General features: G+C 35.7%; 3 protein-coding genes across 3 annotated transcripts in view; 2 read left to right on the top strand and 1 right to left on the bottom strand.

Moving 5' to 3' along the window:
- The window catches only part of LOC112520155 (subtilisin-like protease SBT3.3), a 4,985-nt gene extending 2,651 nt beyond the window's left edge, over positions 1–2,334 (top strand). The window contains exons 4-6 of the mRNA XM_025128455.1: positions 337–489; positions 578–689; positions 1,617–2,334. Coding sequence (XP_024984223.1) covers positions 337–489; positions 578–689; positions 1,617–2,334 — 983 coding nt within the window. The remainder of the gene's footprint in view (positions 1–336; positions 490–577; positions 690–1,616) is intronic.
- A 2,687-nt stretch (positions 2,335–5,021) lies between these two features.
- Positions 5,022–7,441, bottom strand: LOC112520506 (probable arabinosyltransferase ARAD1). Its single transcript, XM_025128951.1, has 3 exons — positions 5,661–7,441; positions 5,246–5,267; positions 5,022–5,114 (listed from the first exon to the last, which is right to left on the bottom strand). The coding sequence occupies exons 1-3, from the start codon at positions 7,033–7,035 to the stop codon at positions 5,111–5,113; spliced, it is 1,401 nt and encodes a 466-aa protein (XP_024984719.1). The 5' UTR covers positions 7,036–7,441; the 3' UTR covers positions 5,022–5,110.
- LOC112520154 (histidine-containing phosphotransfer protein 2-like) lies at positions 7,164–19,642 on the top strand. Its single transcript, XM_025128454.1, has 7 exons — positions 7,164–7,196; positions 9,413–9,451; positions 14,553–14,683; positions 14,777–14,845; positions 15,678–15,749; positions 17,289–17,361; positions 19,376–19,642. The coding sequence occupies exons 1-7, from the start codon at positions 7,164–7,166 to the stop codon at positions 19,457–19,459; spliced, it is 501 nt and encodes a 166-aa protein (XP_024984222.1). The 3' UTR covers positions 19,460–19,642.
- The last annotated feature ends 280 nt before the right edge of the window (positions 19,643–19,922 follow it).

The following is a 19,922-nucleotide window of genomic DNA, read 5'->3' as shown; positions in this document are numbered from 1 at the left end:
ACAGTGGTATCATATTGGTATCACCGGAGGATGGTGGCCGGAGGCCGGAGAACGGTGGCCGGAGAGAGAAGAGAGGAGAGTTTTAAAATACCAAAAATATCCTTGCATTAAGATTTTAATTTAAAATTACCAAATTTATAAATTTCCTAATTTATCTATTGATTTGTGATTAATATTGGTTCTCACAGTTATCACAAACAACTCAGTTCTTCCTTGAATATGCCCATATATATATATATATATATATATATATATATATATATATATATATATTCGAAGTCATTAGATCATTACCAACGGTATTCTAAACAGCTTATGATTTGATTTATACGACAGAAAATGAAGCCGTTGTTTCGGTTTTCGAGAGCAAGCTGAATCGATTGCATACAACTAACTCATGGAGATTCTTAGGACTGGATTCCATTCAGCAATATAACAAACTTCCTTCAGATGTCAAATCAGATGCAATTGTTGGTGTCATTGATACTGGTACTTGTTACAAACACTTACTACATTATATACTTCCTTATAATTATCAACAAATTTTTACTTCTTATGCAAAATTATGCTCAATTAGGCGTCTGGCCGGAGTCCGAAAGCTTTCATGATTACGGGCTCGGACCAGTGTCGGCCAAGTTCAACGGAGAATGTGTATCGGGTCAGAATTTCTCAAGATCTAACTGCAACGGGTAAGTAACGTTACCCTTGGTTTCTTCCACGCTGCTTCCATTGAGATTTCGAGGGTAACCACAAGGGTTGTGGCGTAGTGGTTAAGATCCGGTGATGTGTGATGTGCTGGAATATTCCATTTGCCTAGGTTCGGTTCCAAACGTACGCAACAAGTGTGGTGACTGAGTTCATCATGGTTGATTTCTTGCGGTCATAATTTGTCGGGATTAGTCCAGGCATAACTTGGACTGTGGAACGTCCTTCAAAAAAAAAGATTTTGAGGGTAATTTTATCGTCAAGGAAACCATCAATTTTTTAAGAATGGTAAAAATCGATAAAGTCTGGATATAGCCCGGAACACCATTTCAAAAAAATCCAGTTAAGTATATAATATTTAGAATAAATTACATTTTTAGTCCCTATGGTTTGGAAATTTGTTTCTATTTCCGTCCCTGATGCTAACCACTACTTTTAAGTACAAGGGATTAAAATAGAAATGAATTGTAAACGACATGGATGAAAAAAGATAAAGTATAAATCATAAGGATGAAAACAATAATGAATTATAAATAATGAGGATGAAAATTGTAATTTAAAAAACACATGGGACAAAAATAGAAATTTTCAATAAACCACAAGAACAAAAACGTAATTTTCTCTAATATTTATATACAACAAAACTCACTCAGATTCTCATATTTGGTGATGCTTGAATTGTCATAGCAAATAACGGTATTTATTGTTATTCTGCGTTAACGCATTTAACTTTTTTTAATGTATATAATATTTATATACAACAAAACTCATGCACCCAATTCGTCTTTGGTGATGTTTGAACTATTGACCTCCTATGATGTTAGACTCTACTGGTAACTCAAGCACCGTTGGACCAATGACTGTGTAGATCTTATTGCCCGATTCCATTTGTTTCGGATGGTCTTTTGCAGGAAGATTATAGGAGCCCGATACTACTCAAAAGGATTCGAAGCGGTAAATGGACCTCTCGAGAACTCCAACGTCACTTTCTTTCGATCAGCACGAGACAGTCAGGGCCACGGTACTCACACGTCATCAACAATAGCCGGATCGAAGGTCTCCAACGCCAGTCTATACGGGTTAGGCTCTGGCACGGCAACAGGAGGCGTACCAAATGCTCGACTTTCCATCTACAAAGCTTGTTGGTTTGACGATTGCGAAGATGCCGACATTCTCGCAGCTATGGATGACGCGATTCATGACGGTGTCGACCTCATCTCTCTATCTCTTGGTCCACTCCCTCCCCAACCAATCTATTTTCAGGATGCGATCTCAATTGGAGCATTTCACGCGTTTGAGAAAGGTATTGTCGTATGTGCGTCGGCTGGGAATAGTTTTTTGCCACGTACGGCGAGCAATGTCGCTCCGTGGATCCTCACAGTCGGTGCTAGCACAATGGATCGTGATTTTCCGTCGTACGTAGTTCTCGGAAATTTGAAACAATTGAAGGGTTTTGGTGTAAATACGACTCCGGATCAAGGGAAACAATACGGTTTGATAACCGGTAGCGTTACTGCAGCTTCAGGAATCCCCTCTAGAAATGCAAGGTACTCTAATGAACTCAGCAATTGCAATAAATCTAACTACGGTCATAAGCATAACAAAGACCTCGCAAAATCGTTACGATGAAAATATGTCGCAAAAAAATAGTACCAGAAACGTCCATCGATGCAATTTCATCGTAATGACATTTTGTGACACAACAGGAAAATGGGCTTTTGGGGACGTCATTAGAAACTAAAATGCATTAAAAATTACATTTATATTTTTACAAACTATAATATGATAACCGTCTCGTCAGTATCTTTAAAATGAGTTCAATATTGAATATTTTTTTATTCAATTATACTATTAAAAAACTCTGAAATTAGCCATAGTCATTTTAGTCATTTTAACAACCATGGTGTCTAGGCCCACTTGCAACTCCATTAGTCTTGGAAAAATTATACCGATGACTATGAGAAAGATTCTCGTCCAACATCATCTACTAATCATAGGTATCTGTTCAAAATTTACACTCAGCCACATTGTATGGGTATACAACTAGCATCAGGATGGACAAAAAGGAGACAAAAATGAAACATGATTGACATTTTATGTTATGCACTTTAGAACGAGATGCACACTACAGTATCGCACGAGCAATATCTATAAGAGCAATATCTTTGAATCCTATAGAATAACGTTACATTAAATTGTTAGAATGAAGTTAATCGACATGACAAGTTTAATTAACAAAATTGGACAATCTAATAGGGTACAATAAATAACTTTGTCTTATTAACCTTAGACGAGAGATCGTTTGAGAATAAGAGTTATGGTGACATCTAACTTTATTTTTCAAAATTATCTTCACTTTTAAGTCATTTTCACGAGCTTTTACACATTAATTTGTTAAACTTTTGGCAGTGGTGATAAAAAAAGGTAAATAAAGATAGTTGAATGTAGATGAAGTATATGAAGCATATGCAGGTCTCGACATTTTGTCTTTAGAACTTTTCATATCACTTAACTTGATACTAACTTATTGTAACATCATTATACACACACGATTGTTTGTCTTAAAACTTAAAAATCTTATCATGTACTCTATTAAGACATCCGATGACGTACGGACGTCCTAAAGTACCCATTTTGTTGTAGTGTGATGTTTTTCGAACCAAGATCGTCATGGAAAACAATAAACAAGATGTCCGAACCAAAATTGGCTGCATTCCGTTTTCGTGACGCTTGGTTTGTCGGAATTGAACCAACTTACTGATGTTTCCGACTTCTCTTACCTAGCTTTTGCAAGAGAAATACGATGGATCCGATCTTGATCAAGGGGAAGATCGTCGTATGTATGCTCGAGACGTTAATCGATGATAGAAAAGAGAAAGCGATTGCCATAAAAGAAGGTGGTGGTGCCGGGATGATCCTCGTCGATCCTGTCGCGAAATACGTCTTGTTTCAAGCTGTAGTTTCTAGCGTTTTAATCGGTCAAGCAGAAGCCATAGAGCTTCAATCGTACATGAACACCCAAAAGTGAGTTCCCAGATCACGCATTCTTTATTCCAAGAGATTTCATAGCATCCAAAATGGTTTACTTTTTCCACGTTTTTTCCCCAAAAAAGTGGGACCCACCGGCAAAAAAAAACTTATAATAACTACAACATCTTACGCTACTAGAAAACAAGGCATCACCGACAGCGAATATCTGATGGTAGTTTCTGATGAATCCCCGACAAAAATTCCACGCCGGCAACTTTTCCCGATGAACCAAAAGCTATCAGTAATCCGTTGGTGAATTTAAGTATTTCCGACCGATTACTGACGGACCGGAAAACATTTTTATTTTCACTTTATTTTTCCATCTAGCCGTCGGTGATCCATCGTTGAATTATCTGACCGAAAATCACTCTAACAAAATAATGTCGACGAGTACTGTAAGAATAATTCTGATATATACCTGATCCCAGGAATCCGATGGCTCGAATCTACCAAACGGTAACACACGTCGGGACTAAACCCGCACCGGCCATGGCCATCTTCTCCTCTAAGGGACCGAACATTATAACTCCCGACATCATCAAGGTTGGTATCTTTCCATTCTATTACTCTTCCCGTTACAGAATAAGTGTCCACAGTTCTATTTTAGTTTATCGCAAAAACAAACGTCCATTTTCAAAATCAAGTATCTAATTTCCAATTTTACCCTTAATCATGAGATGGAGAAATTCATTACTCTCTTATTATTAAGGTTATAATTGTCATTTAGTTAAGTAAAAAATGTAATATTTGCACAATTCTAAAATGCGTAATGTCTTTTCATCATGGACACTTATTTTGGTGACGGGGAGTAAGTTTTTACCAAATGCTTGAATCCTAATACATGATGATCATAAATTCTGAATGCAGCCGGATATAACCGCACCAGGAGTGAACGTTTTGGCCGCATGGTCACCTATCGCGACGGAAAACACCGCTGGCAACAGCATCGATTACAACATAATATCAGGCACTTCTATGTCATGTCCGCACGTTGCTGCAGTCGCAGCGCTATTAAAATCCATTCACCCGAATTGGAGCCCCGCCATGATAAAATCCGCTATAATGACGACGGCAACCACCACCGATAACACCCGAAACTTCATCAGAAACGACGACTCTACAGCTGCAACCCCTTTTGATTACGGATCAGGCCACGTAAATCCGGCTGCAGCCGTAGACCCGGGGCTCGTTTACGATTTCAACGCCAATGATATCATCAACCTCCTTTGCAGCACTGGTGCAAGCCTTGCACAGCTCAAGAACTTGACCGGAACACCGGTTTATTGCCGGAATCCAGCCACACCCTCCTACAACTTCAACTATCCGTCTATCGGTGTCGCTTATATGGCTGGAAGTTTATCGGTTTACAGGACGGTTACCTACATCGGTAAAGGCCCCGCAGTTTATTATTCAAAACTAGAAATAACTGGACTAAAAGCTTCGGTTTATCCTGATGTATTGAGGTTTTCGAAGTCGGGGGAGAAGATGACTTACAGGATAGATTTCGTACCTTATAAGAGCAGCAATGGCAGCTTCGAGTTTGGGTCGTTGATGTGGGCAAATAACGTTCACCGAGTTAGGAGTCCGATTGCGGTTAATGTGGTTTCGGTTTAGAAAGATGTCTTTCATCATGTTAGCTTTCAAATCGAAAACTTTCACCAATACTGAGAACCGGGATTGTGAAAACGGGTCAAAATATTACTTTCGGAAAGTGTTCCACACAATCCCGATTTCTATCAAAGTCTTTATCGATTGCTACAGATTATATCAAATTAGAGAACTGTGAATGTGAATGATTCATGAACGAATGACTAAGTTTTCATCTAAAATTCTATTTGTATTTCTTATACCTTCTATATATCTTCTATTTTCTAACATCAATTTGTATCAAGATGTAAAGTTTCTTGGCAATGGGAAGGACTTACGAGCAGGTTGATCGAATCGAGAAAACCGTCTTTTAGCAGCATGTAACTTCCTCTTTATAATAGGAACTTTCTTCGAAACAGCTCGCCATATCATCTGCACAGCATCGCCGTTCTTGGAGGGATACTGGTACTCAAAAAAGCGTTCGACTTCTTTAAGCTTAGCCCACTTCTGAGTCCACTCGTCTCTCCCGATGCTTCGGATGAAATTGATCAGAAACTCATCTTTTAAAGCGTCCGATGTTCGAACGAAAACAGAGAACTCCGAGTAATCAAGGATGTCTTCAAAGGGTAGTTCGATTTCGTCACTAATGATCACAGGAACGCAGTGGCTAGCAATGGCGTCAAACAAGCGATTTGATGAAGGGGTGTCTCCTGCTATATTAAGACAGAATTTCGACAAACGCATTCCTTTTGTAGCTGAAACAACACCTTGTTTTTTAACACTTCCGAATGCAAAGTGAACGTCTTTTTCTTTCTTCAAGAGGTAAAAGATTTCTTGGCGGATGAAACCTCCATCTTTCCGGTAAATGGCTCCCTGGAAAAACAGCAAGATCGGCCGGCTGTCGAAACCAGATGAATCATTGACATAGTTTCTGATGACATGCTTGTAAGGTGCAATCACATCTTTATCGATATTGGCTATAGTTGGTGGGTATCTTCCGAAATCCGAAAGAATGAACATGGCTGGCCATAGCTGCATTCTGGCATCTAGTAAGCTATTGGGATGATGAGCCACGATTAGATGATCGATGCCACCGGATCTTTGCCATTCAGGTTGAACCGTTAAGTACTTCACCAATTTCTGTTGCAGATCCTTGTTTTTGTTCGTTTTTTGATGTGGGTTCGTCCTTGAATATCGATTGAAACATACTGAAGAGAAAAATGGCACAAATATAACATCAGCTTCACTGGAGTTATGGACTCTAACGGCGATTCGACCACCATTTTCACTGAATTCCGAGGCTAAAAGGTCTAGAGTAAGCCAGTACGCTACGCTATGCTGCAAGTTCAATCCACCTGGGTATTCAGGTACTTTCACACGGAGGTCCGGCCATACCGTCTTGCCCTCGGGATTCCAATCTATGATTTCAAAATGGAATTCAGAAGGTAAATCGTACATAAAGACTCTAAGAGTTGCTTGTTTTTTATGATCCATCAATGGTGCACTTCTTTTTGGTGCCTTTTGCATGTAATTATCATAACGCATCGAATGAGGTAAAAGATTGTGATCGATGAATCGAGACCGACCAGTGGAGCCCAAGAGTAAGAACCACGATAAAATGAACACCACTAATGCAATCGAAAAAAGACCGAGCAATGATTTCATGGACAGAAACCCTATGAAAGACGAAGAACCCACATTTCTGTCGGACATTTTGTCGAACAGTTTCGGGGCAATACATGTAGTGTTGTTTCACGTTGAATTTGGACCGATCTTGAGGGATCAAATCAAAGATTGAACAAAAATCAACCCCAACAACCAAAGAAGATCAAATGCAAACGATGGTTTACCTCGATCACAACTCCTGCGATCTCGTAAGTCAGTTCAGTTCTTCGTCGCCAATTGTTGAGAATCTGAAATACACATAAACGCCCTTTGAAATTGCATCGAAAGATCGAGAAATCAAGCAAACCCAGATGAATATTGAATCGAATTTCAGTCCCAATGGAGAAGAAAAGAATCAAAAGAAAGGGGAAAAGCAGATTGTTGTGAATGCAACTCCTTTCTTTTTCCCCTTTCTCTCTGGGTACTGTCGCTCCGAATCTCACTGTCCTTTGCCTTTCTCATCCTCCAACCAAAACTGGCAAAGATTTAAGTCGGCTGAAAATGGGGGGATCCACCCTTTTTCATCTTTTTTTAATTTATTTAAATATCCGAATTCATTAAAATGATTTTTTATTTTTTTAGAAATCATTTTTCTTAAATAGTCAAAATTTATAAAAATAATACCTAAAAAAAATCCTACGTAAAATTTATAAAAATAATACCTAAAAAAAATCCTACGTAAAATTTATTTTCAAATAAAAATATTCAAAATTCCCATAAAAGAATGAAAAGTTTAAGGAAAAAAGAAGGATTTTACGCATAAAATCTACTCACTGTATAAAGTTTATTTTCAGATAAAAATAATAATAATTTTAGAAAAAGTTTACGTAAAAATAAGGAGTATTTTAAGCATAAATTCCTTTTTCCGGGTAAAATTTATGTTTTTTTTACGAATTACAACATTATAATCATCTCGTTAATACGTGCAAAATGAGCTTATATTAAATATTTTTTGTTTAATTATATTATTAAATATCATTAATACATACGAGTTATTTTTTAAATTTACATTTTTTACCCTTGTAATTTTGTATTTAATTTATAACTATAAGAGTATAAAATATAATTATTAATATTTAACAATATAAAACTAAATTCGATTACCAGGAAACTTTACATCTGATGCAAACACAACTTGATGTTACACAAGGTAGATGGCATAAGAATATGCGTACAATTTATAAATGGAACTGTGCTTATCCATTCATGAACATTTATAATCACAGATATGTAATTTAATAGAATTTATAGCCTCTGATGCTTTAAAATACAGTTGTTTTTCAAAGTAGCATATGTTTTTTTATGATTTACTTGAAAAAAATAACGGACAAATGATTGTTCACAACATCAATCATTTGCATTTTTAGAAAACAAACACGTGTTATATTGTGTTGACACTCCAAATTGTTCAAAATGTTAGTCATTCTAATTTAATTATAACTAGATGGGTATTCGTGCAATGCATCGAGACACATATTGATTTCAGTGTTTCGTTTTATTTATTTTTTATGTCGATATAATACGGTTTTATGTGGTTTTGAGAAAACAACAATGTTTTTATTTTTGAAGAAAATATAAATTTGAAAATATCATAGAATTTTGAAAAAGAATATATATCAGTATCAAATTAATCTTTTTAAAAGTTATTGTGTTTTGGTGCAATTTTCTTAATTCAATTTTTTAATTATAATTTAAATTTAGGTGTAGTAACAAAGAAATTTAATTTTAATTTAATAATATATAATTTTATATAAAGATAATAATTAAGTATTATGTTAGAACTCAATGATTATCCTGATTATATTTTAGATTTTTTATATTTAAAATGAAATGTTTATCTTGTATTTGACTATGATTATCTGCAGTTAATTACACGAATTCAAACATGAATCTTTAATAAGTTGTACTTACGCATAGTTTGTTTATAACCTTGAATTTTAAGTAATATGCATCAATAAACAGTACTTTAAGCATAAAAATGGTTTTCAAGAGTTTTTGTCAAATGCTTTATAATATAATATAAATAATGTTTATGTGAGTTATATAAAAATAAAATTATTATTTAATATATTTAGTTAAAAAACCAAATACAACAATTATAAGATGGTTATCTAAATTTATAAATTAATGTGAATTTTTTTTAAAAAGTTTAATAAATTATTTTGATTTTTTTTATCTATATTAATATATTATATTATTAAATATCTGTTTTATTTATAATATAAAAATTATGATTAACTAATTTTTTAAAATGCTCCTTTTGATTTTTTGTATTTGTTCATCAGCTTGACGAACATGGCTTAAAACAAAAAATCCGTAAAATGCAAATTTCCATCTGCAATCCACCCTAAAACCGTCTGATGAAGTTCGACCTTCTCTCCTACGCTAAAGCACCGGGAGAATCTGAAAGTAATTATGTATTTAGCCGGATAACGACGGCCGGAAATTCTCCGGGGAGATTCCGGTGACGAAAAACCTAATTATGGCTTTTTATCTTTTTTTTTATTTCAGTGTGAAATATCAATTCTTATTCATATATGGTTTCCCACTTTCTTCATCCGAAGGCAAATGATTTAGTATGGAGTATGATTGATGAATGATGATCTTTTGTATAACAAACTCATAGCGTTCTTTTTAAGTGTATGATTCTTCGTTACTTCAATCTCTACTTCCGAGTCGGATATAATGTTTTACTTTGGTTTTGGTTTATTCTACATTATATCTACATTATTTCAACATGTGATCATATGTCTTTAGATTGGGTTGCTAATGCATATATGTAAATAGAATTTAAGTCAAATTTAGAAGTAAGGAGTGTTTTAATTTTTATTTTGTCCTTTGAGCTATGTAAATGCAAAGGATTACAGAAGTGGTGAAATTGATATGGGTGTTGGTCATAGGAAACAATAGAGTGGATGAAGTGGCTCTTGGTATCTTACTTGTTCTATAAGCGTTTAGCCACAAAGAATTGAAGAGTATGTTCACACGACACCATTGAGGCTGAGTGGGTAATGCAAAGGTCCTCTAAGCCAAAAAAATCCTGGTCCTGCGAAGGACCGGTACGGTCCTTGGCTTGAAGACTAGGACTGATTTGGGACTAAAGGTCCTAACAGGTTCTGCCCGGGCCCTAATTTGTTTTTTTTTCTTTTATGAAAAAGTCCGTTGTTGCTTCTACGGAAGCAAGCCCGGATGTCTAGACCTCCACAAATTGGCCTTTGGCCAGTTTGGTCTTTATCCAGACTCCATCGGTCATTAACCAACCCCTAGTCTGAAAACTATGACTGCTACGGATCTGAAGGGCTGGCATGGGTGCCAGGACCGTCCTTGGTCCTTTTGGTAAATTGGACACTTGTTTTCACCAAGTAGCAGTGGCTTAATATTATTTGTAGGTTAAGAATTGATATTTTCTTGAGGAGATTTTGTGATACAAGTTATAAAGACTTTGAAAATTAGATTGGGCCCAATAACTTTGTTTAAGGTGGTTTCATCATATCTAGCCATCCAGGACAGGCATTTCATTGCACACTGATGAGGATTCCTTTGCACCCAGAGGACGGGATGAAGGGCATGATATTAGGTAGATGATGGCTGAAATTACCTGGAAAGTAGTACAAGAGGCCTTAAGTACTGTACCAAATAACTCTTACCCAGGAGATGCTTCTAGACAGGTGAAAGTGCTTGAACCCAATTCAAATTGCGGAGATCGTCTAGTTCAGGACCTAGCTTAGAGTAGCTTATGTAAGAAACACTGTCTTACTAGAACTCTAGTTTCACTTATTTAGCTGATACTTCTCCTACTTAAATCTTCTCGTTAAGGCTTGTTTGTGCTCGTGTAATTATTAAAGCTTAAATGCTGCTGGAAGATGGGTCCTGACGATCATCTGGATTTCCTAATCTGAATTATATTATCTTGGTAATTTTGATAAGCTACCATTGATATTGGATGATATTCTAGGGGTGATCCATGTTACTTTTGGCAGTATATCAGATTGAAAATGCAAGAGTTCTAGCACTTGAAAAGGAATTTGCTTTGTACCTTAATTAGATAACCCCATCTTTGTTGTGTCTAATTTACCAAAAGGACTGAGAACCGGTCACCGAAACCGTACCAACCCTTTAGGTCTGGATCGGTCCTAGTTTTTGGACCAAGGGTTGGTTAATGACCGGTTTTGAGTACATAGCTTAAAGGACGACATAAAAATCAAAACACTCTATACTTTCATTCAAGTGAGTTCTGAATTTGATTTAAATTCCATTTACATAGATGCATTAGTAACCCAAAAGGACAAATGATCATATGTTAAAATAATGTAGAATAAACCAAACCAAACAAACCCAGTATATCCCTCTCGGAAATAGGGTTTGAAGTAATGTAGAAGCATACATCTAAAATGAACGCTCCGAGTTTGTTATTCAACAGATCATCACATACTCAATACTAAATCAATTTCCTTTTAATGAAGAAAGCAGGAAACATTATATGAATAGAATTGATATTTCACACTGAAATAAAAAGTTTGAAACCTTAATAAGGTTTTTCGTTATTGAAAAGGAATATACTTTGTTTAGAACTTAGATAAATATTCATCGGGATGGTTGAAATCTAGTCTAAATTGTCAGTGAGGGAGGTATTCGAATCACACATCTGATGGGTAGTTATATACCTGATGATTCTTCCAGCCTTATGTGAATGAACAACTTCCATTCCCCTGGAGCCCCAATTGGAGTAAAATCCTATAAACAGTATTCAAATAGAGCTGGTGCTTGACTTGGGCGACCTTGTTGAAGATATAGACTACAAGAGACTTTACATGTAAGATGAACTGCTTACTTGTATGTACATACACACCTAGATATGATATATACGTATTCTGTTTCGCTAGTGTTCTTCTTTGTTATTTATGATAGAACATAAAAGCTCTAAAAATGTATGAGTTCAAGTTATCCATTGACCAATGGCTCAAGTTTCCATATTTGTGAGGAAATATGTAAAATTGCAACTGTAATCATAATGATATAGGTTCTGATATAATTCTAGGGCCAAAGTATGAACTAAATGGCAGTTTCGTAGGTTTATTGAATATTTTATGTTTGTTAGATGTTACTACTTACTAATGGAAAGAGAAAAGGACTTGTGATTTTGTCATTGTTTTGTAGAGCATCTTTGCCATTAAACCATGTGAAATCCATGATTATCATGATGAATGACACATTTAATCTGCCCTTGAGTCCCTCCTGAATTTCTTCCAGTGCAAACAGCTATGCAAACTAGTTTTAATTTATTTGATACCTCCCCTCTGCATTTGAAGTATCACATTTTACTTATGTCGTTGGCAGTTGGCACCCCTGTAAATTGTCAATATATTATGCAAGAAGCATACCCCATTTGAGTGTCACAATTTCCTACAAATTCTACCTTCAAAAGAGGTTGTTTGAATTTGGAATGACTGAAGGATGCATAAAGAAAATCACTCTAATTCTGTAAAAGATGATGATGGCGAGTACTTCTAAAGAAAAAAGTTATAGAGGAAAATCCCTTAAAATATAAGTTAGAATGGTCTGGACCAAGGAGAAAGAAAAGAGGAGGCGATTTGGATGAATGAGGAGGAAGCTTACCACATGGCCACAGGATATGCACTTCTTAGACCACATTCGATTTTTTCTTCTGTGTGTTTGAAGGATCACATTTTACATATGATGTTGGCACCTCTGTAATTTGTCAATATATTATGCAAGAAGCATGCCTCACTTGAGTGTCACAAATTTCCATATATGTTACCTTCCATAAAAGGTTGTTTTTAATTTGGAAGGATGCATAATGACTCTTATTGTTTCTTTTTCATTAGAGGACCTTTGTAATTAATTAATTGACATATAATACTCTTACTTGTTAGTTACCACTCCCTCATTGCTTATGTAACCTCATAAAGGATCTCAAAAATTAACTAAACAGTTAGCTTAAACTTAAATCACTTTGTTTGTTGGTAATGGACTCGTTCAACTTAATAGAGTTCGTTTCTTTGGTATTGGGTAACTAGTAATTACTGCGAGGAGCGGATCAAAGGACATTCCAAATGCCAACTCAGTTTTGTCCATTTCTTAATTTCATTAAAATATAATTAGGCTGTAAAGTTCTATTTTTATGTAACTTTTGAGAAGGACTTGAGGATTTCCTGGATAAAAGCTATTTCCCAATTCTTAAAATTCCAAGAGACCTCATCTGGTTGTGGGATTTCACTTAAACCACTTCATCGCTTCACCATACGTTCTAGCTTTTAGATAATTAGAGAGTTCGGGAATTCTGGGGTAACATGTCTTTGGAAATTCAAAAACTGCTGCTTCAAGGGTATATTAACCGTATGTATGATGAGGTAAAAAATCGTAACTTCACCTGCATATAAGATCACTCTGAACGATGTTAGTGGCAAAAGGGGTTGATTTTTAGATGTGTTTTAGGCTCCCATTGTTCTATTCTTTTGATCTCGTATTTTAAATTCTATGTTTTCTGATCTTAAATCTTGAAATGTTTTGAATCATCATCTATAGCTTCTTCCTACTAAAAATGTATCTGGATGAGTCATACTTTCTGGACTTAAAAGTGCCATTACTTGAAATGACCTTTTCCGAGAGGGTTTACTTGGAATTTGTATAAATCGTGAACCATCATGTTTAAAGTTAGATATATATTATTTTTAGACAAGTTGATGCAGCCAAGAGGTTTGATATTCCCATGGATGGAGCTACCCAAGCAGAGGCGGACCTACATAGAAAAAAATTGGTAGCGTTTAAAAAATAAAAATAAAAAACTGTTATTCTAGTGCATCCTCTTCTGAAAAAACAATTGTTATGGTAGTGTATACCCTTATTGGAAATCCTGGGTCCGCGCACTATACCCAAGGGGCCAGGACTGTCCTTGATACATCAGGGTTTTAATCAATGAATGTCAACCCTTTTAAAGCTTACGAGTTTTAGTTGGTCTCCTCCCATAAACAGGTTTAATATTTGCGTATTTAGAGCATCTCCAACAGATTCTTCAAAATGAAGAAAATGGAGATTTTGGGTAATTTTTTACTCCAATAGATTCCGCAAAACTTTCTCCAAAATGAAGAAAGCATGAGAGAGAGTGTGAATTTCTCCAAATATGGAGAATTCTCCAAAAATGATTACCATGAGAGAGGAACAATTTTTTATTATATTCTCCCCAATAAGTTGAGGTTAAATGTTTATGAGAGAAATAATATTTTATTACATGTATACAACATTTTAATAATGTAATCAATGTTGTAATCTCCAAAATGGAGAATCTGTTGAGTTGGATGTAATTTTCTGTAGAGATTTTAAGCTTTGATTCTCCATTTTTGGAGAAATTTTGAAGAATCTTGTTGGAGATGCTCTTAGTAATTATTGAAAATTGGTGCTTCATTAATGCTGACATCATTACTTCGCTGCCCTTCTGGGGAGAACATCTGTAAACTTTCTCCCTGGATTTGTTCTCTCCTTGCTGTAAGTCCTCTTGATAATAGTTTGCATGTGGCCCAAGGTGATTTGTCTTAACTTATTTGCAGAGTGATGTAGACCACCGGTTTGATAAATTTAAAGTTTATCAAAGTGTAGAAAAAGCGGATGAACTTCGTAAACAAGTCGAGGTATTCTGTCTTGAAGTGGATCGGGAGATCTCTGAACTTGAGTCTTACAGGTTAACTTGTAAATTCATAACCAGATGGTCATTTGAAGTTTCTTATTTCTTGTTTGCCTTTGTCAGTATTGACTTCTGTCTTTGCATTTGCAGCAAACGTGCCAAGATCAATTTTTTAGAAGCAACCAAGATAGCTCGTAGCATCAAAGCAAGAAGTATTTGGTAATTAACTATTTTAACTTCTTATCTACACCAAAGGGTCTTGGCTTCCATGATTTTATACTTTTACAAATTTCCTTGGGATTGTGTATTAGTCGTAAAAAGATATGCTTCGTGGAAAACACAAATACTCATTAAGCAAGACAAATATCAACTTATGAAGTGACTCTCATTTAAAATCAACTTAATCCAACCCATGGGTATGATCATACAATAAGGATGGTAAGATAGTAATGATGCATCTTACAATGTTAACGATCAAATTCGCACCTGAAACCCTGTCCGCATCCGTATAGGATGGAGATCCTAATCCTAGATTCCTGCCACCATAACCTTAAGTCTTTAGTACTTCCTGGTTAGCGTAGGCCTTGATTTTTCACTGTAATGTTTAACTTGTAACAGCCTCAACATAACGCTCTCTAGGATGTCCAACTGACCAAACACAAAATTTATGTCATCACCGAAGCCTTTGAAGCATCAAAGGACCATCACTTTACGCTCTTAGGCCGTAGGGTTATACCCTTGAGAAGAACCAGAATAAAGGAGGAAAAATTAAAGAAGCAAGCAGCAAAGATGGAAAAAATATTATAGCATCTGGAAAGGTTGGACCATGAAAGAAAATTCTTCTGTTACTATTAGTGAAACGCTTCAATACCAAATCTATGATTGGTAATAGCTGATGGATTTCAAAAACTTGCTCTTAATTATCAATACTGAATAATCAAAATTGTGTATTCAATAGAATTATTACAAATTACAAGATTTAGAATTTAAGCATGATGTTCAATTTTCGTGCTACTTGTTGCAACGTCTTGGACCCTTTTGGATATTGCAGGATGGGTGCTCAGAATGTGAAGAAGGCCGCTTTTTTTGTCATTGATGCTTGTCTGGGTTTTCATGAGGAAAGGTAAGGGAGCTCTTTTATGCAATTAAAAGGTTTTTTCTTGATATACCTCTTAGTGTCAAGAGTCACCTTGTAAATTTAGATATTTGTATGGTAAGGACCTGATATATTTTTAACGATCGACTGAATTTAAGAATAAACAGCCACCCGCCCCCACCCTCTTCATATATCTATCCACTTGAGTATTGATTATCTAGACGTAAATCTTTTTCCCCATCAGTGACTTTATCCTGAATGACGATGCAACAACCTAATCTCTTTTTGTTGCAACAGTTAAGACGACTGAGAATAAAACCTTTTTACCTTTGTAGTTTACTATACCAAATAAAGTAGAAAGATTTCTATTTTGATCCGGCCTTTTATGGTATTTATTTCTTTGTATGTAATATCTTTTTTCTTTTTGTGACGAACAACTTGTGCTCCTCTGTCATTTATGATGTACCGAAGATGGAAGACAGTCTTGGTGAAGTTGTCACATTATTGCCATGGTGTCAGCTTCGTGTTGCACGTCATCCTAACCAGGGACGGACCCATAATTTTTTTCAAACGATGGCACCATTTGACTAAGAAAATGACGCTAACAGGATTCAAACTCGGGTCTGAGGTGGAAGAAAAGTCTTGCAAACCAACTGTACCAAAGAAAACTTGTTCTCATTGTAGTTTCAAAATATATACGGTGGCACATAACAAACTAATACGGTGGCTCTTTTCACAACCCTAATTTTTTTAATACTACAACGGAGTGGCACGGGCCGCCATATCTCTGAATTGGGTCCATCCCTGATCCTAGCGTTGACCAATTGGCATGATGATCCCTATCCTTGATGTGGATTTAATGGCTGTCACCTTATAATTCTTCGTGATGCCATGTTTATTTAGGTCGAAATGGTGGTTTCCTGAATCTTGACATCACTATAAGCCACATTAACTCCAATAAAACATTAAATGGAGAACAAAAAACCCACTTACCTAAATCGAGTCAAATTCTATTTTAAGCCCTAAAAATTTCATAGCAACACTGCAACAGTATATTGTCTTATCTTATCATCCGCAGAGCGTATCCACTCCCCTCCTTGGTCGGTTTCCAGTTATTTTTCGTTGTTCTTTCTTCTCTTTTTTTACGTTCTTCTATTTTCTTCCTTTTTCCTCCTTTTATTTGGTGGAGTAATATAACTTTGTGTTTTATCTATTACTTTCTATTTATTTTCTTTTCGGAGGTTGAAGTTATATAATCCATTGCTCTGATTAGGAAAACTTCATCCTAATTTACCGTGACAATGAACTCTTGATCTAGTTGGAAGCCTTGTAGTTATTATGTGCTATCTATGTGTTATAAATTTTAAATTATGTCCTGCAAGTAATTTGTATGGCATTATTTAAATTTGCACATATAAGTAGAATATAGCGAACGCCTTGGCATTGCTATCTCATTCTGGGTGACGATTTATTATTCCCGCCTCTTATGTTTCATGACCAAACTTTGGATGCCCTTCTTTTTATCAAAAATTTCATCTAAGTTTATTCTTGTCGGGAATCTTGCAGTTACTCATCAGCCGTATATGGTCTGAGGAATGATTTCAATGGTACGAAAGTGAAGTTTGAAACCTACTTGAAGGTATACAGCCTCTCATTATATTCATTTCACAGTTCACATGCATCTCACCTTTCGTTAATCAATACACGCGCCTTAAAATTACATTTTCTCTTCAAATTTTTATACAACGATATAATTGTGCATAAATTAATACCATTATAAAAATGAAAATCATTCTGTTACATTATTGTTTGTGTGCCTAAGAGATCATTTCCTCTCCGGCTTCTTTCTTTGTTTTTTTGTTAAACATGGTAAGTTATAATCATGTCCAATAACATTGTGACTGGTAGACATGTTAATGTTGAATATTCGAGGTAAACTATACTAAAGGGGATGTTTGGTTTTCCATTAAGTTCTGTATGGATAAAACTGTCTATGTGGATTAATTTGTCTGTATAGATTGGGAAAGTTTTTGTTTGGAAGGGTTTTTTAATAGACAGAAGAAGAAACTTGTCTTTGATTGTGAGGGACATGTTTGTAAAAAACTTGGCTTTCTGCATAAAGCTCCCCCTTAGAAGATTACTGAATAAGCCACTTTCTACCAGATAAGCTATGAGTCTCATTAAGCTCATTAAGCTGCTAACAAATAGACCCTAAGTTCTTAGATATTAATAATTTCATCAATACATTTATATGTGAATATCTAGACCCTACCTATTCGATTTGAGTTTCGTTTGGGACTATCTACAATCTCGAGGCATTAATTATCGAGTGTTTTGCATAGCTAACCTAGAGTTATATGTTGAATACCCGATGGCATTGTATAAATTTTAAGCTTACGTGTATTTGCATGTTAAACTTATATCCAACTTTTCAAATTTTAAGCTTACATTCTTTTCTCTCTTTCACACACTTTTCACTAGCCAGACATCTTCACGAAAACAACCGCTCTACTGTTTGAGGTAGAGATCGGGTCTGCTTTACATCTTACCCTCCCTAGACCCCACCTTTGGGTGGGATATATATTGGGCTCATTTGGTTTTACTTTACATCTAACATATTATAGAAATATTGTTAGATATTTACAAGCTATCAAGTGAAACTATCAAAGTCGATCCCAATGGACATGCCTACATATAAATCAAATTTCAATCTCTTCTCATCCTCCATAATCATACATTTCCTTGCATTTTGCATTGGGGTTGTTCTAGCGACTCGAACGATGACATTTATGTCACAAAGGAGTAACTTTCCTGAATGCTTAAATTTTCCCTTGATGTTTTGTTTTTACCATATGAAGGATGGATATAGTACTATCTCCATCCAATAAAAACTGCTATACTTTCTTTTCTCCCATAAATTTGCACCATTTTCTTTTCGGAACTTGTATTAAGTTATATAAACCAAACCAAACGAGCCCAATATATCCCACTTGGGGGAGGGGTAAGATGTACATAGACTGTAACCTCTACCGTAAAGAGCAGAGCGGTTGTTTCTTTGAAGATCCTGGCTAGTGAAAGGTACGTGGAAGGGGAGAAATACGGATATGCTAAATTTTGAAAAGCTAGATATGAGTAAACAATAGAAATTAAAAAAGAGAGACATATACATGAGAGATTTGTGTTAGAATTATATATTTATGCAGTATCATCATTACAAAATGGACTGATAATATTGAGTTGGGTACACAAAATTCTCTACTTTGAAGGTATCTTGCGAGAAGTGCAGGAAGGGCTGAATCACATGTGATTCTACAGTAAAATCACATGTGATATAACACATTCAAAAGGACGGTGCGAGGGTCAACGTGACCATGGTCGTGTGAAAACTCATGCATGCTCATGGTTGGTCAACGCAACATGTTTGTATCACATGGGATTTTACTCTACAATCACATGTGATTTTACTCTTCAATCACATGTGATTGGCCCCTCTTGCACTTCTTGCAAGTTGACTGCCTTCTTGTCTGAACTCGCCTTCAGTAAAATATTTACCATATTCCTTCTAAATATTCATTTGTGTCGTTTCTTTCCTTAATCCCGTACCCGCATTAATCCTTACTTTCTAGCATAGTCTTAACTCAATTCACATGCAGATGGTGTTTGAATTGATCGAGAAAGAGAATCAACAGAAAGAACAAAAACAAGAAAAATTGCAGAAGCCCAACCAAGCGCTCTAATGAAGCTCCATGCGTATGTTTGTTACCTTTCAGTTTTCATGTCTATGGTCTCCTATGTTTGGCATCGACTCAAACTTTCTTTCGTGGATGTTGAAACTTAAAATGAACCGGTTTGCCGGACTTTGGTTTAGTTTTGTTTGGTATGTAGGACGGAATGGGACGTAGACAGAAGAAAAATTGTTGTCCTATGTTTTTTTTTATTAACCTGGATATGCGAGCCGACTAATCCCAGGACGACCACTTGTTTTGTAGATAACCCGGAGTCACCGCATTTGAACCTCCGTGGCCACAAGGGGATTTTTATTTCTCTTTGGATTTGAACTTGGGACCTCCTGGTACTTTTAACCTTTGGAGTCAAGCTCAAACCAATCAGGCACCACCCTTATGGTTTGTTGTCCTATGTTTGATGTGAGATTAGATTGGGACTGGATGGGTCCCGTCAAAATAGGTGGAACAAAAATGA

The sequence above is a fragment of the Cynara cardunculus genome (genome assembly GCF_001531365.2).
Source record: "Cynara cardunculus var. scolymus isolate 2C chromosome LG 10, CcrdV1, whole genome shotgun sequence".
Lineage (NCBI taxonomy): Eukaryota > Viridiplantae > Streptophyta > Magnoliopsida > Asterales > Asteraceae > Cynara > Cynara cardunculus.
This window is presented reverse-complemented; position numbering and strand designations above follow the sequence as displayed.